General features: G+C 39.1%; 1 protein-coding gene across 2 annotated transcripts in view; it reads right to left on the bottom strand.

The window, feature by feature from the left end:
- Window positions 1-13,860, bottom strand: part of trim44 (tripartite motif containing 44) — a 50,377-nt gene that overhangs the window by 17,416 nt on the left and 19,101 nt on the right. For both annotated transcript variants that reach the window (XM_026919909.3, XM_026919908.3), the window contains exon 5: window positions 10,590-10,612. In XM_026919909.3, coding sequence (XP_026775710.1) covers window positions 10,590-10,612 — 23 coding nt within the window. The remainder of the gene's footprint in view (window positions 1-10,589; window positions 10,613-13,860) is intronic.

The following is a 13,860-nucleotide window of genomic DNA, read 5'->3' as shown; positions in this document are numbered from 1 at the left end:
TAGATGTCTTGTTGCTATAAATCAAAAAATGTGTTTCCCCCCCAAAATTTGTCCCAGGGGAATGCACTTGACTACAGGTTCTCATGGTTGTATTATTTTACAGGGTGAATTAAGAAAGTCCCACATCTGATTGTTTAACGGTTTGGTTCTTAAACTGGTAGAAATGTGGGCTTGTTCATTAAAAGGTTTGTTGGTTCCATGATCAAGCACAGCGTTGGTAGAAAAAGGGGTATGTCCATATCCCCACACACTCCACACACGCACGATCTGCAGCTGTGCTCTGTGTGGGAATCATAAATCATGCTTGATGTGGAGCAAAATGTGTTTTTCTCTGTTCTTTCTATGTACGCCTGTACTCCCTGTGTGCATTGCTTTTACAGCTTACACAAAGCCTGATCCATATAAACATCCTTTACCAGTGATGTTACACTGAGTATTATACACAAGCACTTTATGAGGCGTACAAACGCATTCATCAATAACTCATTAATGAATTCTTTACACATCTGTCCTGAGCCACCTGTTCGGAAGACACACACTTCTGGAAGATAGGTCTCTCTTGACTGACTCACTCCCTAATACCATCCCGGGCTGTAAGAGCAGCACTCTAATGTGAGCCACATCGGTAAGGTGGTAAAAACAGACATAAATCAAATCAACAGATAATGGAATCCAATATGGCTTTACCTTCAGCGGAACAAAATGCTGAGGTAATTCGACTCAGTCTGTCGTCGCGCTGGAAAGCCCATTTCACAAGCTATGGTGTGGAGACAGAGGGACACCCCTCCCCTTCCCCAAGTCCCCCACCCCCCTCTCCATCTCTGAGGAGATGCAGTGTGACAGGCTTGCCTTAAAAAATGGTTTTACTCCTTCTATTGCGCTGTAGAACATGTAAAGGTGAGAGATCAGCGCTGACACAAAATTGAAAACAGTACCCAGTAATATACACACTGTGTAGCGACTATCCACTGAAACACAGCTTAACTCTACCAACAGGAATCCTTTACCCGACATCACGGATGCAGATGATAAACAAAACCTGCTAGAGTTCATTTATAGCCTCTTTAGCTTCATATAGCCTTCAAGCAATAAAGCCCAGTGAGTCCCAGCTCACAATTTTATTTTGGGTTTTGTTCTGAAACTCATACAGCCTCATAAGGGTGCCAATAATTAAGGAGCTGATTGTATATGTATAGCAATATATTGTGTAAGAAATAAAACATCATAGGACATGCTGTTACATTATATCAGCTATAAACACCTTCAGCAGCCTCTCTTTTTTCTCTTCCTTGAAGCTAATAAGACAAAAATAAAACTGGCACTACTGTCAGAATTGCTTTTATAGAAAATGAATCAACAACTTCTGACCAATCAGATTCAAGAATTCAACAGCATTGTGGTATAAATTACTGCATATATCAGACTGCCACAGTTTTAACTAATCTTCTTTTCAGTAGTTACAGACAACAGCTGTGTGTATGTTGTGTACACAGTCAGGCTGGCGTTGGAGTGCACACAGCACACAACACTATGAGTATAGAAAAATAAAGGAAACAAAGCACCTTGCTGTCAGAGATAAACCTGTTACTGTTGTGTAAGTTAAAGTGTGTATTGTAGACTCAGATAAAGCGAGCACATGCTCAGATTTGCATTAAGCCTCTTTGTCTGTGCTTTGCTTTTGCGACCCACTCGCCATACTGAGCCCTTATTCAGGAAGCAAATCTCCTGAAGGGGCACATCAATATTTGAACTGTTGTCTTCCTGGATGTATTTTTTACATCATCTATCTACACTTTCACTGCCAGGAGTATCACAACCAAACCACAAACCCACACGGATACACACACAGAAACCCAAAACACCTTGATAGTCAAATGAAGAGTAACCATTAGTCTTTATACCAGTCTCATTATGTTATCCTTGCACACACAGGCATGTACATACTGTAGAAACTTGGAGAAATGGTTTCGTATACCTCCGTCTGCTTCAGTCGCCTTGCTTCCTTTCATCCTTGTTTACCCACAGACAGACGCACCAATGGCTCACATGCTCTTCTCAGACCCCTGTAAGTCTGCTCAAGATCCAAGAACAATCTCACTCTTTTTAAAGAAATCAATGCTGTCAACTCACAGCTCCAGGGTCCCCGGTTCGATTCTGAGCTTGGGTTACTATCTGTGGGTTATTCATCTTTCCCACAAAAGAACATGCCAGATGTACAATATGTTAGTTATGTTAGAATATGTGAGAATATACTAGTTTAGTTTTCAACCATTTTATGAAAATAATCTATGAAAAATTCCCAAATTTGGTCAGAATTCCAGTCTCTCCATGGGATTTTTCTCTTAGTAAAATAAGCACTTATGTAGACTGGCTCTGATGGATGACAACATCTATAAATAGTGACCCTCGCTTTGTTGAGTGACCAATAAAAATGCTTCACATTCAAAGCTTTTAGGGCAATCCATGGGTTCATCCATGGGTTCATCATGTATCCTCGACTTGGTGCTCCAATATAGAGTTCATCTCTTCACATTAGAAACTAGAACATGTCACACTATAACAGTTAGGCCTGTTAATAGAGAATGAAATGGAACAACAATCTCCTCCAGATTTTTTTTTGTCCTCAACTGATAATATACTAGAAATGTAATCTCTGCGGATTAACAGGCAAACATTACATTTTACCACAACGTCACTGATTATTTTTGGACATTTTATCCATTCACCAATTTTCCAAGTATTTCCCACAACTAGCAAACGAGTCTTTAAAATTTCAGCTTTACCAAGACGCATGGGAATGCTGAAAATGCTGGCATTGCAGCATGCAGGCCAGTGAGGTAAAAACTACTGCATGGTGCTTGATCATATGGAAAGGTCATGAGTCTAAACTCACTTCAGATAGTGTGAGCACCACAGTGGAAAATAGGCAATAAAAACTCAAAGGAAGCTTAAGGATTCAAATTCTCCTCCCCAATGTGGTGCTTCAGAGATACAGAAGAATCATTTTCTACCCGTTAAATATTCACCTGCTAATCTGTTTTTTTATTCACGAGGAGCTATCTGCAAAGATTTAATTTTCAAATCCACGACATCGGTTTCATGGCACATTTTAAAATAGCAAACAGCAAGGATGAATACACCGAGGGGCTCGGTTTCTATGGGGACACTGCATGATACTGAGATAGCTATTGACTGAGATGTCAGAGCACAATTAGATTTTCATATCCTAAATTGGATTTCAGGGAGGCTAAAACATACCATTAGGCTAAGACCTGAGGTTGATTGGAGGAAAAACATGTAAGCCCATCGACTTCAAGCTCATATCTATTACGGCCATCTTTCTTTTGGTGTAATAATCATAATCATAGCCATCAATAAAGTTTATTCACTTATCAGTCAGCTAGGTCTAGGAAAAAGGTGTGTGTATGTGTGTGTGTGTGTGTGTGTATGGGGGAGGGGTGGGTTCGTGTGTGAGTGTGAGTGTTACTGAAAGTGTGAGTGTGAAAGACAAAGACAGGCAAAGGAAGAGTGGATGAAAGAGAGCATGTGGAAGAGCGTAAATTATTCAGACTGCATATTGATTCTGCTAGCATGTGCAGACACCCACATACCCACACTCACGCACACACACACAGACACAGACACACACACACACAGCCACCCTGCTCTGAGAATAGAGGGTGTGTGCAGTAAGTCTCCACTGTGGGAGACTTTTTTAATATTTTACTAAGGGAAACTGAGTAGCTTTCCAGCCTCAGGCATAGTGCGTGTTCTCACAAACAACCGTACCGATGCTGCACAATGAATCATATTTGAATAGTGATCATGAGTTTTGGCTTCCACTGTTAATTCATCATAACAGACATAATTTATATTAGTGTGACTCATAAAATTCATTTTTGATTGAATTAAATCGCAAGCTCTCCCTTACAGTTTTCACTGTTTGGTGGCATATGTTCTTGCATGACTATTTTATTTCTTTTTTTTAGTTTGGATAAATCTCAGAGATTTATCCATTTGACTGATGGCTATAAAACAGGATAAAATGACACAATAAAAGTGCAACTGTTTATTTACTGGCTGAATATTTATGATAAATAATCATTATTTCAATATTGAGCAAAATAATTGCAATCAACATCATAGCCATTACTGTGTATGCCTAGACCACCCCCCCCCAACACACACACACACACACACACACACACACACACACAAAAAAAACCCTTTTTACATAAAGATGGATGGTCGTGTGATCATCATCAAACCATGGTGCAAAGTCACACTGCCAATATCCATAAGGGAAGCAGCTTCAAGACATTATTATGTTCAGAGGCGTTCTCTTCACACACTCCTCTCACACAGGGTGGGTTATTATGTCATTTAGATTTATATATTATATATATAATATATATTATAAACATGAATAAGATTCATGACTGATGCATGACCATAAAATGGGTAGAATTTAACCAGCAGTGGAATACATTCAGGAAAACAGACAAAGGAAAAAGCAAAGCAAACCAAAGGAGTGATATGATGCATTTCAGTCTGTATGTACTGAACACTTGTGAGCTCCTTATCACTGTAGTTCATCTGCTGGCCACCTGAGCAACACACGACAGCTGCAGGAGTGACAGCGAGACCCTTATGCTGGCAGAGACACAGGGTTTTTCCACTGCACATCCAAAAACAAGTACTTGCCCAATTATGAGCCAACGGAGCTTGGGGTTCAGCAGCTGGTTGCACCTAGAGAACACAAGCCCTATCGAAGCCTTGACTGAGCTGAAATGGCTACAGATTAACAAAAAATTAACTGTTGCACCAAGTAGTATAGTTTTAACGTTGCTTTAAAACTTACAACTAGCCGTAGTAGATGCTACATTTGCCATAAACAAAACTACCTGATAATTCTGTTTAAAGTGCAGCATGTTTACTGAATATACTATGGGCGCCATCATGGCCACCTTGCTGAAATTAAAAATACTGCTTTTAACAGCACATATACATGTAACGGATCATAGGACAAACTACAGTTATGCTAGTTTTATATCCAGCAGTGTAACATGCACCGAAGTGATAAAACGTCATACACGAGACCGATATTATTGGCAAGGTATCAGCAACCACAAAATATCAGTTACAGTTTAATGCAATGTTACAATTTATTCAGTCGTTCAGCATATTCAAACGCAGATTAAGTTAGAAGCTGTTTTGTTATCTTGCGTTGATATGGTTCGTTACTAAAATGCTGTTGAAGCATGAGAAGTGCATGATGTAGAAATGCAAGCGCTGAATAATCGGAGTCACTATTTCATTTTAAAGCACAGTCCATTTGGATTTCTCCAGCTTGATGCAAATATTACCGTAAGAAAGACAGATGCTAACTTCTTCCCTGTGTCTCAATCATGAATGTAATATTTCCTGTTTATATGTCAGATCATGTTTCTGATTGGCTAACGATGGTATATGGACATACGTAAACAAAGCTTTGATCGACGTTCATTTTACAATCTACCAGTTACGAAGTACCTTAATGTGTCTGAGGTACAACCAAAATTCTAAACTGCACTAGTTTTAAAATGACTACTGACTTGACACCCTGACTTATGCTCAAAGTGGCTGCTGGTTCATCAACAAATTGAGACAAATTGGAACTGACACAGTGATGGCAGTAGAGGCAATGGCATCATTAGTACAGCATGCAAATGTAGCTTTGTTTTGTCTGATCAGTACTGTGGTTAACCAGCTAATATTGGCTGCAACAAGTTTAGGGTTGTTTTTTTGTACTTTGTTACTAATTGAAAAAAAACGACAAACATTTATTATCTGAAAAAAATGAAATGATTTCATCTAAGAAAAATCTGATGAAAAGAAAATCACACTGTACGCACCTCTGTTAAGATTGCATTGAATATGACCAGACAATATAACAACATCGTATTCCTCATTGTGCTGTCATAAAACCTTGTTTATGCTGGTACATTTTTCAGAAAAGAAAAAGTAAATGTGTTCGCCTGCATATGTGCCATCATGTCAGAGAGAGAGGGAGAGAGAGAAAGAGAGAGAAGCACCACTGTGGTAATGAGAAGTGTCAGATTGCTGTAGCTCGTTATCACATTACAGTGATTACACTGCATGATTAATATGGTTCGTCTGCTTCCATTTGCAGTGCAGCCATGCCATGCATTTACATGCCCGATGCATACTGAATCTCAAACACACACACATTCACTCACTCGCACTCATCCATGCATACTTCTGTACACTGAGTGTGCGTGAATGCTTAGGCGCTGTGGGTGGGCAAATTCCTTACCTTTGCCATTGACACAGTGGAAAGGTGCAGATGTTCTTTGTCTTATCTAAAAGTTATCTATTTTAAGCACATTTTAAGCAACAAACACAAAACTTTCTACTTGTTAATGCTCCATCAGGAGGAGACAGGAGGCTCTGGAGACTAAGCGGCTATTCGCTGACAAATTGCTAATAAAATGGTAATACCCCCAGGAAAACTTCAGCGTTGGCCGACAGAATTTCTTGCATCTGCTCAGCTCAGTTGATGCGCAGTAGACCAAAATAACTACTCTTACGCTGCTGGAAGTGCACTGCCATGGTACACACGACCACAATAGTGTCAAGAGCTGAAGGTGAGCTCTGTTGAAGAAGAGAATGGCCTGTGCTTTTCCTTTAACTCCTGAAAATAGCAGCCTTTGTTTAGTATAGATGGTTTCAGTTCTGCTGAAAGGCCAGCACGCTGAGCAAGAATAAGACCAAATCCTGAATGCCATTCAGGAGCAAAAAATTGAGCAAGCATTTTGTGTTTTAAAATCTGTACTTGTTCCTGTGTCTGGTACCACACAGTAATTTGACATTTGCATTCAGCGTTTCGCTTTGCAACTACAATTAAAAAAAAAAAAATAAAATAAATCAGGTACTATATACTCAAGTACACAGTATTTATTATATAGCACCATGGGAAAGACTTAACATGACAACATGACAAGCTGCATTTTTTGTCTTATTAACTTCAAGAGAGATAGAAAAAGAGGAGCTGTTGAGGGAGTGGCTGTTTATAGCTGCTATAACGTAAGTGATAACAGAAAGTAACTTTAACTATAAACAGTTAAAAGTATGATGTGTCATTCTTTAATTATTACAAAAATGCAATAACTGGTGTAAGTGGAATGCAACAACTTGGGATGTGCATTTACTGGAAAATAATCACCTTTGGGGTGGTAACTCTGCTATGCATTAAGCCTCTCCACACCAAGCAGTCACTGACTGAATCATTTTCCTGTAACAGCATACCTTAAAGCCCTATGAAACTGTAAAAATAAACTCAACATTAATGTCTGTGTGTCGAGTTTCTTGGTAATCCTCTTTGCTCTCCCTCTCAATCTTAACATTTAGGGGATACTCATCTTCCTCCCTGTTCTCTCCCTCTTTTCATGTAACTCAAGCCAATCCTTGGCTTTTAGGGTCCCTGAACTCCCAGGGGATGTGAAATACACACACGCACTGTCTCCATTCCCATCATCCCCTTCAGTATTGATCTGTAACACTACACCGCACACATCACCTCCAGCCTTTGTCTACTACAGTGAGGACAAAACGTAGTCCCTAAATGATCATCTTAGAGTAGTGGACGGATGAGTATCTGAAATGGGATCAATGCCTCTTATTATGGGCTGTGTGAGTGTGCATCTAAGTAGATATGTGTATGTCTGTGTGTGTGTGTGTGTGTGTGTGTGTGTGTGTGTGTGTGTGTGTGTGTGTGTGTCAGGAAGTTAGAGCACCAAAAGCACATTTTTGGATATTTGGATAGAATCAGACAGATTTAATCAATATGAGTGGATGAAATGAGAAGATCCATTTTGCTCAGAAGTAGGTATACGCAACCCAGTCTACATTTCCGTCCTATATACTGTGTTCTGATTATCAGTTCATAGAAGCACAAATACACAAATGTACACCCACACACAGCTGCACAGTAAACACACGACTGAGTTCCTCAGAGGAACTGTAATTAAAAGATTAGATCCACATGATCAGTCTGGAGACAGCTTCTATAACTTTTCTATTTCTCTTGTGCAGCTCATGGTTGTATATGTGGGTTGCTGTGTGTATATGTGTGTATACATTTCTATCTGTGAGTGAATTAGTATCTATGAACTCTATGTGTGAAATTTTAGTACAGGTTATAACACTACTGATACTCACACACAATGGATTAATGTCTTAACTTTAACTGGAAGACTGGAGCTGTGCTTATACTATTCATTTCAGTACTAAAGGTAGTTTTTTTTGGCATCAAAAAAAAAAAAACCACAGACCTCAACCTGGATCAACATTAAATTTCTCGAAAACAACCACAGCACAATTACATTTAAAGCATGCAAAAACCAAGATTCATTTTGTAGTCATATGGGGTGCCAGAATTTAAGATCCCATCATCATCAAGCCCTTTCGACAGTTGCAGCCATTATAAGCTGGTTGATTAAACATCATAAGCTGCCTATTTTTAAAAAATGCACTATTATTGCTCTCCCTCATCATGATCATCATCATCTCACCTCTCCCGGGACCCAAATACCCTCCGCCTCATTTTCTATCCTTACCCCCTTCCCTCATCTTCTCTTTTGTCTCTCTTTCCTTCACTCTCCATCCATCCAGCTATGAGTCGATAATGGTTTATATGGATGGTTATCAGATAGCCTGAGCCACTCTCACTATACGCTAGTGAAGAAAAAAAATAATAAATTTGAGACCACTCTGTGTGTGTGTGTGTGTGTGTGTGTGTGTAGTCATATTGACCTTATCCAAGGACATGAGCTAAGTGATCTCATGATGATAACTGAGGAAAGTCGATACCAAATTAAAGTCTAAATTTGTTCCCACTCGAGGAGCCTAACTGCATGTTTATGCCTTTTGTTAGAGCACTAAGCTGGTGTTATCGATATTAACACTCATTTCTTTACAAACGTTCAGGTTCATCTTCTATAAAGCAGGACTGTAAAATGATTATTATGACCAGAACTATCATGAGACAGTGTCTAATCACAGCCCCTAGAACAGGGCTATTCTACTAAATTTGTGAACATTTACCTTTTAATGCTTAACTATCAGTGATCAGTACATGGCTGTAAATAAGACAATTAGAAATAGTTTTGTTTCATAATGGTGCTTGACAATATCACTTTTAAATAGTGCCATAGTCTCTGAATAGATATGATGTCAGTTTTGAACTTAACTCCAAAAGAATAAACATCTCTGTCCATTCAACTTTAAAAAAAAAAAGAAAGAAAAATCAGTGAAAATCCTTTTTTGACATAAAGTCTCTAGCCATGTAGCTAGTCTCTGGTCTGATGAGCTGCCTTCAGCTAATGTATGTTTGGATAAACCACTCAAAAGCTGTGATGGCTCATGTCTTGAAAACAAGAGTCACAGAATTATTTTTGTCATATGTCTATGAGAACTGCTACAGCATTTTTTCAAATACTCGGTTCAGTCCACTGAAATACTTTGCTTGGCCCACATCTGGAGCGCGGTCTGCCAGTTCATAATCCTTGCTCTAGAGAGACTTGTAAAGGCAGAAAGAGCGAGATTTATATAGAGTTTAAAGTAGATTTTATGTATATCAGCCACTCCCTCAAGTGTCTCTTTAATGCTAAGGTGCAGCTTCTAATGTTAAAAAATGTTCAACACTGGTTATAATTAAATCATTTTAAAGATATGTTTAAAAAACTGTCATCTCATACAATAGATCTGGCTTGTGTCTTCATTTCAAGCTTTTGTTTATATTTTTCTTTGCCAAAAATGTATATTAACCCCACGCCCCAGATGGGATAAATTCACAAAGCACACAGAGTTTCAACAGGGGTGGGGTCTGTTTATGTTTCTTTACAATTGCAGTTCACCTCACATGCAGCTGAGGGCTCTGAAAATGACAAACTGCCCCCTTACAGCTGATGGGTGACTGTTCATCTTTGTTGTTATTCTAAAAAAAAACCCACCTTTTTTTAAACTCCTGAAAATGTCCACTGTGGCTAATATTACGCTAAATATATGCAGGCCAAGAGAGCAGAACAAACTGAGCTGTAAAATACTGAGAAAATGAGAAAATGTTTTCTTGGATCCACACAGTCTACATTGAACTACACAAACAGAGAACACATCTCCTTTCACCCACAGTTCAACACTAATACTACTACTACTACTACACACACACACACACACACACACACACACACACACACACACACACACACAGAGAGCAAAGCTGCCTGAGGATACAATGTATATAAAGGCTGACTTACAGCAAAAGGAAAAGGAAGAAAAGCTTGATTTTTGGGGTAGATAACTGCAAGTAATTATTCTATTTGTGTGTGTGAGCGTGTACATGCGTGTGTGTGCCTGTATCTCAGGGGGATCCAGTGCACCCTGTAGTCAGCATTTATTTGCTGAGGAGAAATCTGGATGCTATGCAGCTGATCAAAGACTTTGCATTCACATCACAAGCTATGTGTGTTCACAAGAGAGTCAAAGAAACAGACATTAAAATTATAAATCACTGTATTGTATTGTCTTACCTTGGTCTGGCTTCAGGGTCCATCTGAAAATCAGGGAAATAAAGAAGGACAGAAAAATGAGACAGAATAGAGCAGAAGCAATACAGCAGATGTGCCTTTATACTACATCTCCATCATTACAACTACTATAAATCACCTGGCACTATTACCACTAGATAAGAGGATGATTAAACAAGCTGGCTCCGTCTCTGCACAAAAGCACGCTTATTTCTTGACTAGCCATGGATGGATGTGCTATTTTCGTCTAGGCTCATTAGCCTGGGGCTACAATTGTGGGCTTTCACTCTGATTAAAAAACACTCACTTGTAGCTGCATTTGAAAGCCAGACACAAACATGGCTAACTAGCCCGAGACCAAACTAGAATCAAAGTCATCTGAAGTCAATCGGGTAGCTGTTATTTTAGTTTTATCACCACAATTCCCCATCTGTGTGTCAAGTCAACTGCGTGTGAGAAACTGAGAAGAAGAGAAAATAAAGAGGTGACAGAGAAGCATCAGAGATCGACAGAGAGAAAGGGAGAGGAAAGAAAAACTTCTTCAGCTTTAATTAGGAGACAGGACAGTGTAATGAAAAGCAGATAAGAGCACAGCGTCTGTCCGTGCATTAGCGCCTGTGCTTCAGCTCAGCCGGCCATTTTCATTAAGAAGCTGAATGAGAGAACTCTCTGGGCTGGAAAAAAAAGACTATATCATTTGAAACAGGATAATTGGAAGGAGTGTGTAAAAGAAATGAAAAGTGAGGAGACAGAAGCTTTGTGAAAGAAGCGTTGAGAGGGACTTCACCATGTTGAGAGTGAGACATTGAGACAGAGCATCTCATTAGCTGCTGGGCTCTGCTTCCCAGCTAGTTCTACTCTAAAGCCCTTTGAACTTTGACCTCCTAATTGACCTGAAGAGAAGTGGAGTCATCTAATAACTGGCTAATGCCTGGCTACAGCCAGTTTACACTTGAAAACTTCCAAATTAAGGGATGTATTACAGCCCTGACACACCAAGCCAACATTAAACACCATCTGACAGCTGTGTTCCATTGTCTCGCGGTTGTGTCAAATCTTCTGCAAAAAGATGTGATTGAACCAGTTGTCAGTCATCATGCACGAACCTTCTGTGCCTGCAAGAAAGGAAATAACTCGCCACACCAGGAGGTGGCAGCAGTCTGTATTTGTATATAAAAAAACCAACCAAACAAAAAACCCCAGAAGACTTAGTATCACATAAAAAAGATTTTATGACTGCATACTTATATACTGAATATTATGGGAATTACTGCGGTGCCCTGCATATGTATTCACCCCTTGAACTTTTCCAATTATTTTAGTGTTGTGACCTGGACCTGAAATGGACTTAATTGGGATTTTATGTCATAAACCTTCACAAAATAGCCTATAATATTGAAGTTGGGGGAAAAAAAAAATCAATATATCTATTTTGCCCAAGTCTTAACAAATGAAAAACATAAAAGTTAATAAAAGTAAACATAGGTATTTACCCCATTTGTTGTGAAACTCCTAAATTAGTTGTGGTCCAACCAGTTACCATCGAAAGTCACATAACTGCAATAAAAGGGTCACATGATCTCAATATAAATACAACTGTTCCTGGAAGGTCTAGGAGTTTGTTAGAGAACATGTGCAATAAGGTTCTTTTACAATGTGTGGAAAAAGGTTCTCTGGTCTGGTAAAAAAACTAAATTTAACAATTAACAAAGCACTATGTTTGGCATAAGCTCAACACTGCTAATCATTCTGACAGCACCATCCCCATGGTGGAGGTGGTGTCATGTTTTCATCAGCAGAGACTGGGAAACTGGTCAGGGTTGGCACCAGATACAGGCCAGTCCTCTGTTACACTGGGGCAGAGCTTCAAGTTCCAACAGGACAATGACCCTAAACAGACTGCCAAAACTACACTGGAGTGGTTTAACACCAATAACCAATGGTTTTTGATGTTTGCTAACGGTTTCTGTCCAATCTGCAAGCTTGAGCCATTTTGCCAAGAAGAATGGGCAGAAATATCAGGATCCAGATGTGCAAAGCTGAAAGAATTGTATCCCAGAAGACTTGCAGCTGTATTTGCAGCCACAGGTGGTTCTACCAAGAATTGACCCAGGGGGTAAATACATATGCAAGCAACAAATAATTAACCTTATTTAACCTTTCTGTCACATTAGAAATATTTTACAGCTTCAAATATAAGACAAAGTGTGTAAATCAAATAGTTAAAGTCTCAATTAAGCCCACTTCATTTCCAGGTTGTAACATTTCAATATGTGGAATAGTTGGAAGGGGGTGAATACTTATGCAAGGTACTGTATACTGTAGGTGCCGTACTACATACTCTTTTAACAAACTATTTAGGGCTATTGCATACGGTTGGGACGTAGCCTGACAAACCAGCCTACATGCCGCTTTACTCCACAGTGAAACTGCTTAAATTCTTAGCTTGGAATTGAAATGCTCTGCTCGCTATCTATAGCATATGAGCAGATGTTGAGCGGAAAAAAAACGTTGTGTCCTTTTGAGAGTGTTTGCTTGCGTTGCACAAATTCATTTCTCCCCTACTGCACTGATTCTTTGAACAGGCAATCAAAAGTCTTTCTCCCACTGGTCACACTGATTTAACATAATCAATCACCAACCATGGAGTACACAACACAAAACCTACAGTCGATGGTTGATTGCGGTGCTGTGTCAGGGCGTGAGAATGGAAGAACGAATAACTGGGTCTGAGGATGGGGGGAAGGCAGGGTCTTTGTTTAGGGAATGAGAGAGGAAAGACTGTGGACCTGGTCAGACCTGGTATTAACATCAGTCTCAGATCATTGGATCACTTAAACCACTTGATCAGGGATACACACTATACTGTAATTACGTCTGAGGTCTGAATACTGATTTTACTGAGTTTCAGTATTAACTTCTCACTACGTGTGCAGAACTCAACTCTGAATACAGCCTGAAAATGGCAATGTGTCCTGACACATTTTCACCAAACACTCTTACTTACAAAATAATGACCCAACAATAAAGTCATCCAAATAAGTATTTGGAAAGTATTCAATGCGAAAAAAAAAAAAAAAAAGTAGTGTGTTACTTGTTAAACAGAATTTTTATTGATTTTGAATATTAGGGAGCTTATAATTTTATACTATGACAAACTGAAGAAATATTAACAGTAGTGTCACTTTCTTAATTAAAGAAAATCTTGAGGACACAGTATCATAAAATCTAATTTTTTACATCAAGGGACTGTCTAGAACTTTATTCATGTTCA

Source organism: Pangasianodon hypophthalmus, chromosome 9 (assembly GCF_027358585.1).
Source record: "Pangasianodon hypophthalmus isolate fPanHyp1 chromosome 9, fPanHyp1.pri, whole genome shotgun sequence".
In the NCBI taxonomy this organism is placed as follows: Eukaryota; Metazoa; Chordata; class Actinopteri; order Siluriformes; family Pangasiidae; genus Pangasianodon; species Pangasianodon hypophthalmus.
Note: the sequence above shows the minus strand (reverse complement) of the source record. Positions and strands in the feature narration are given on the sequence as shown.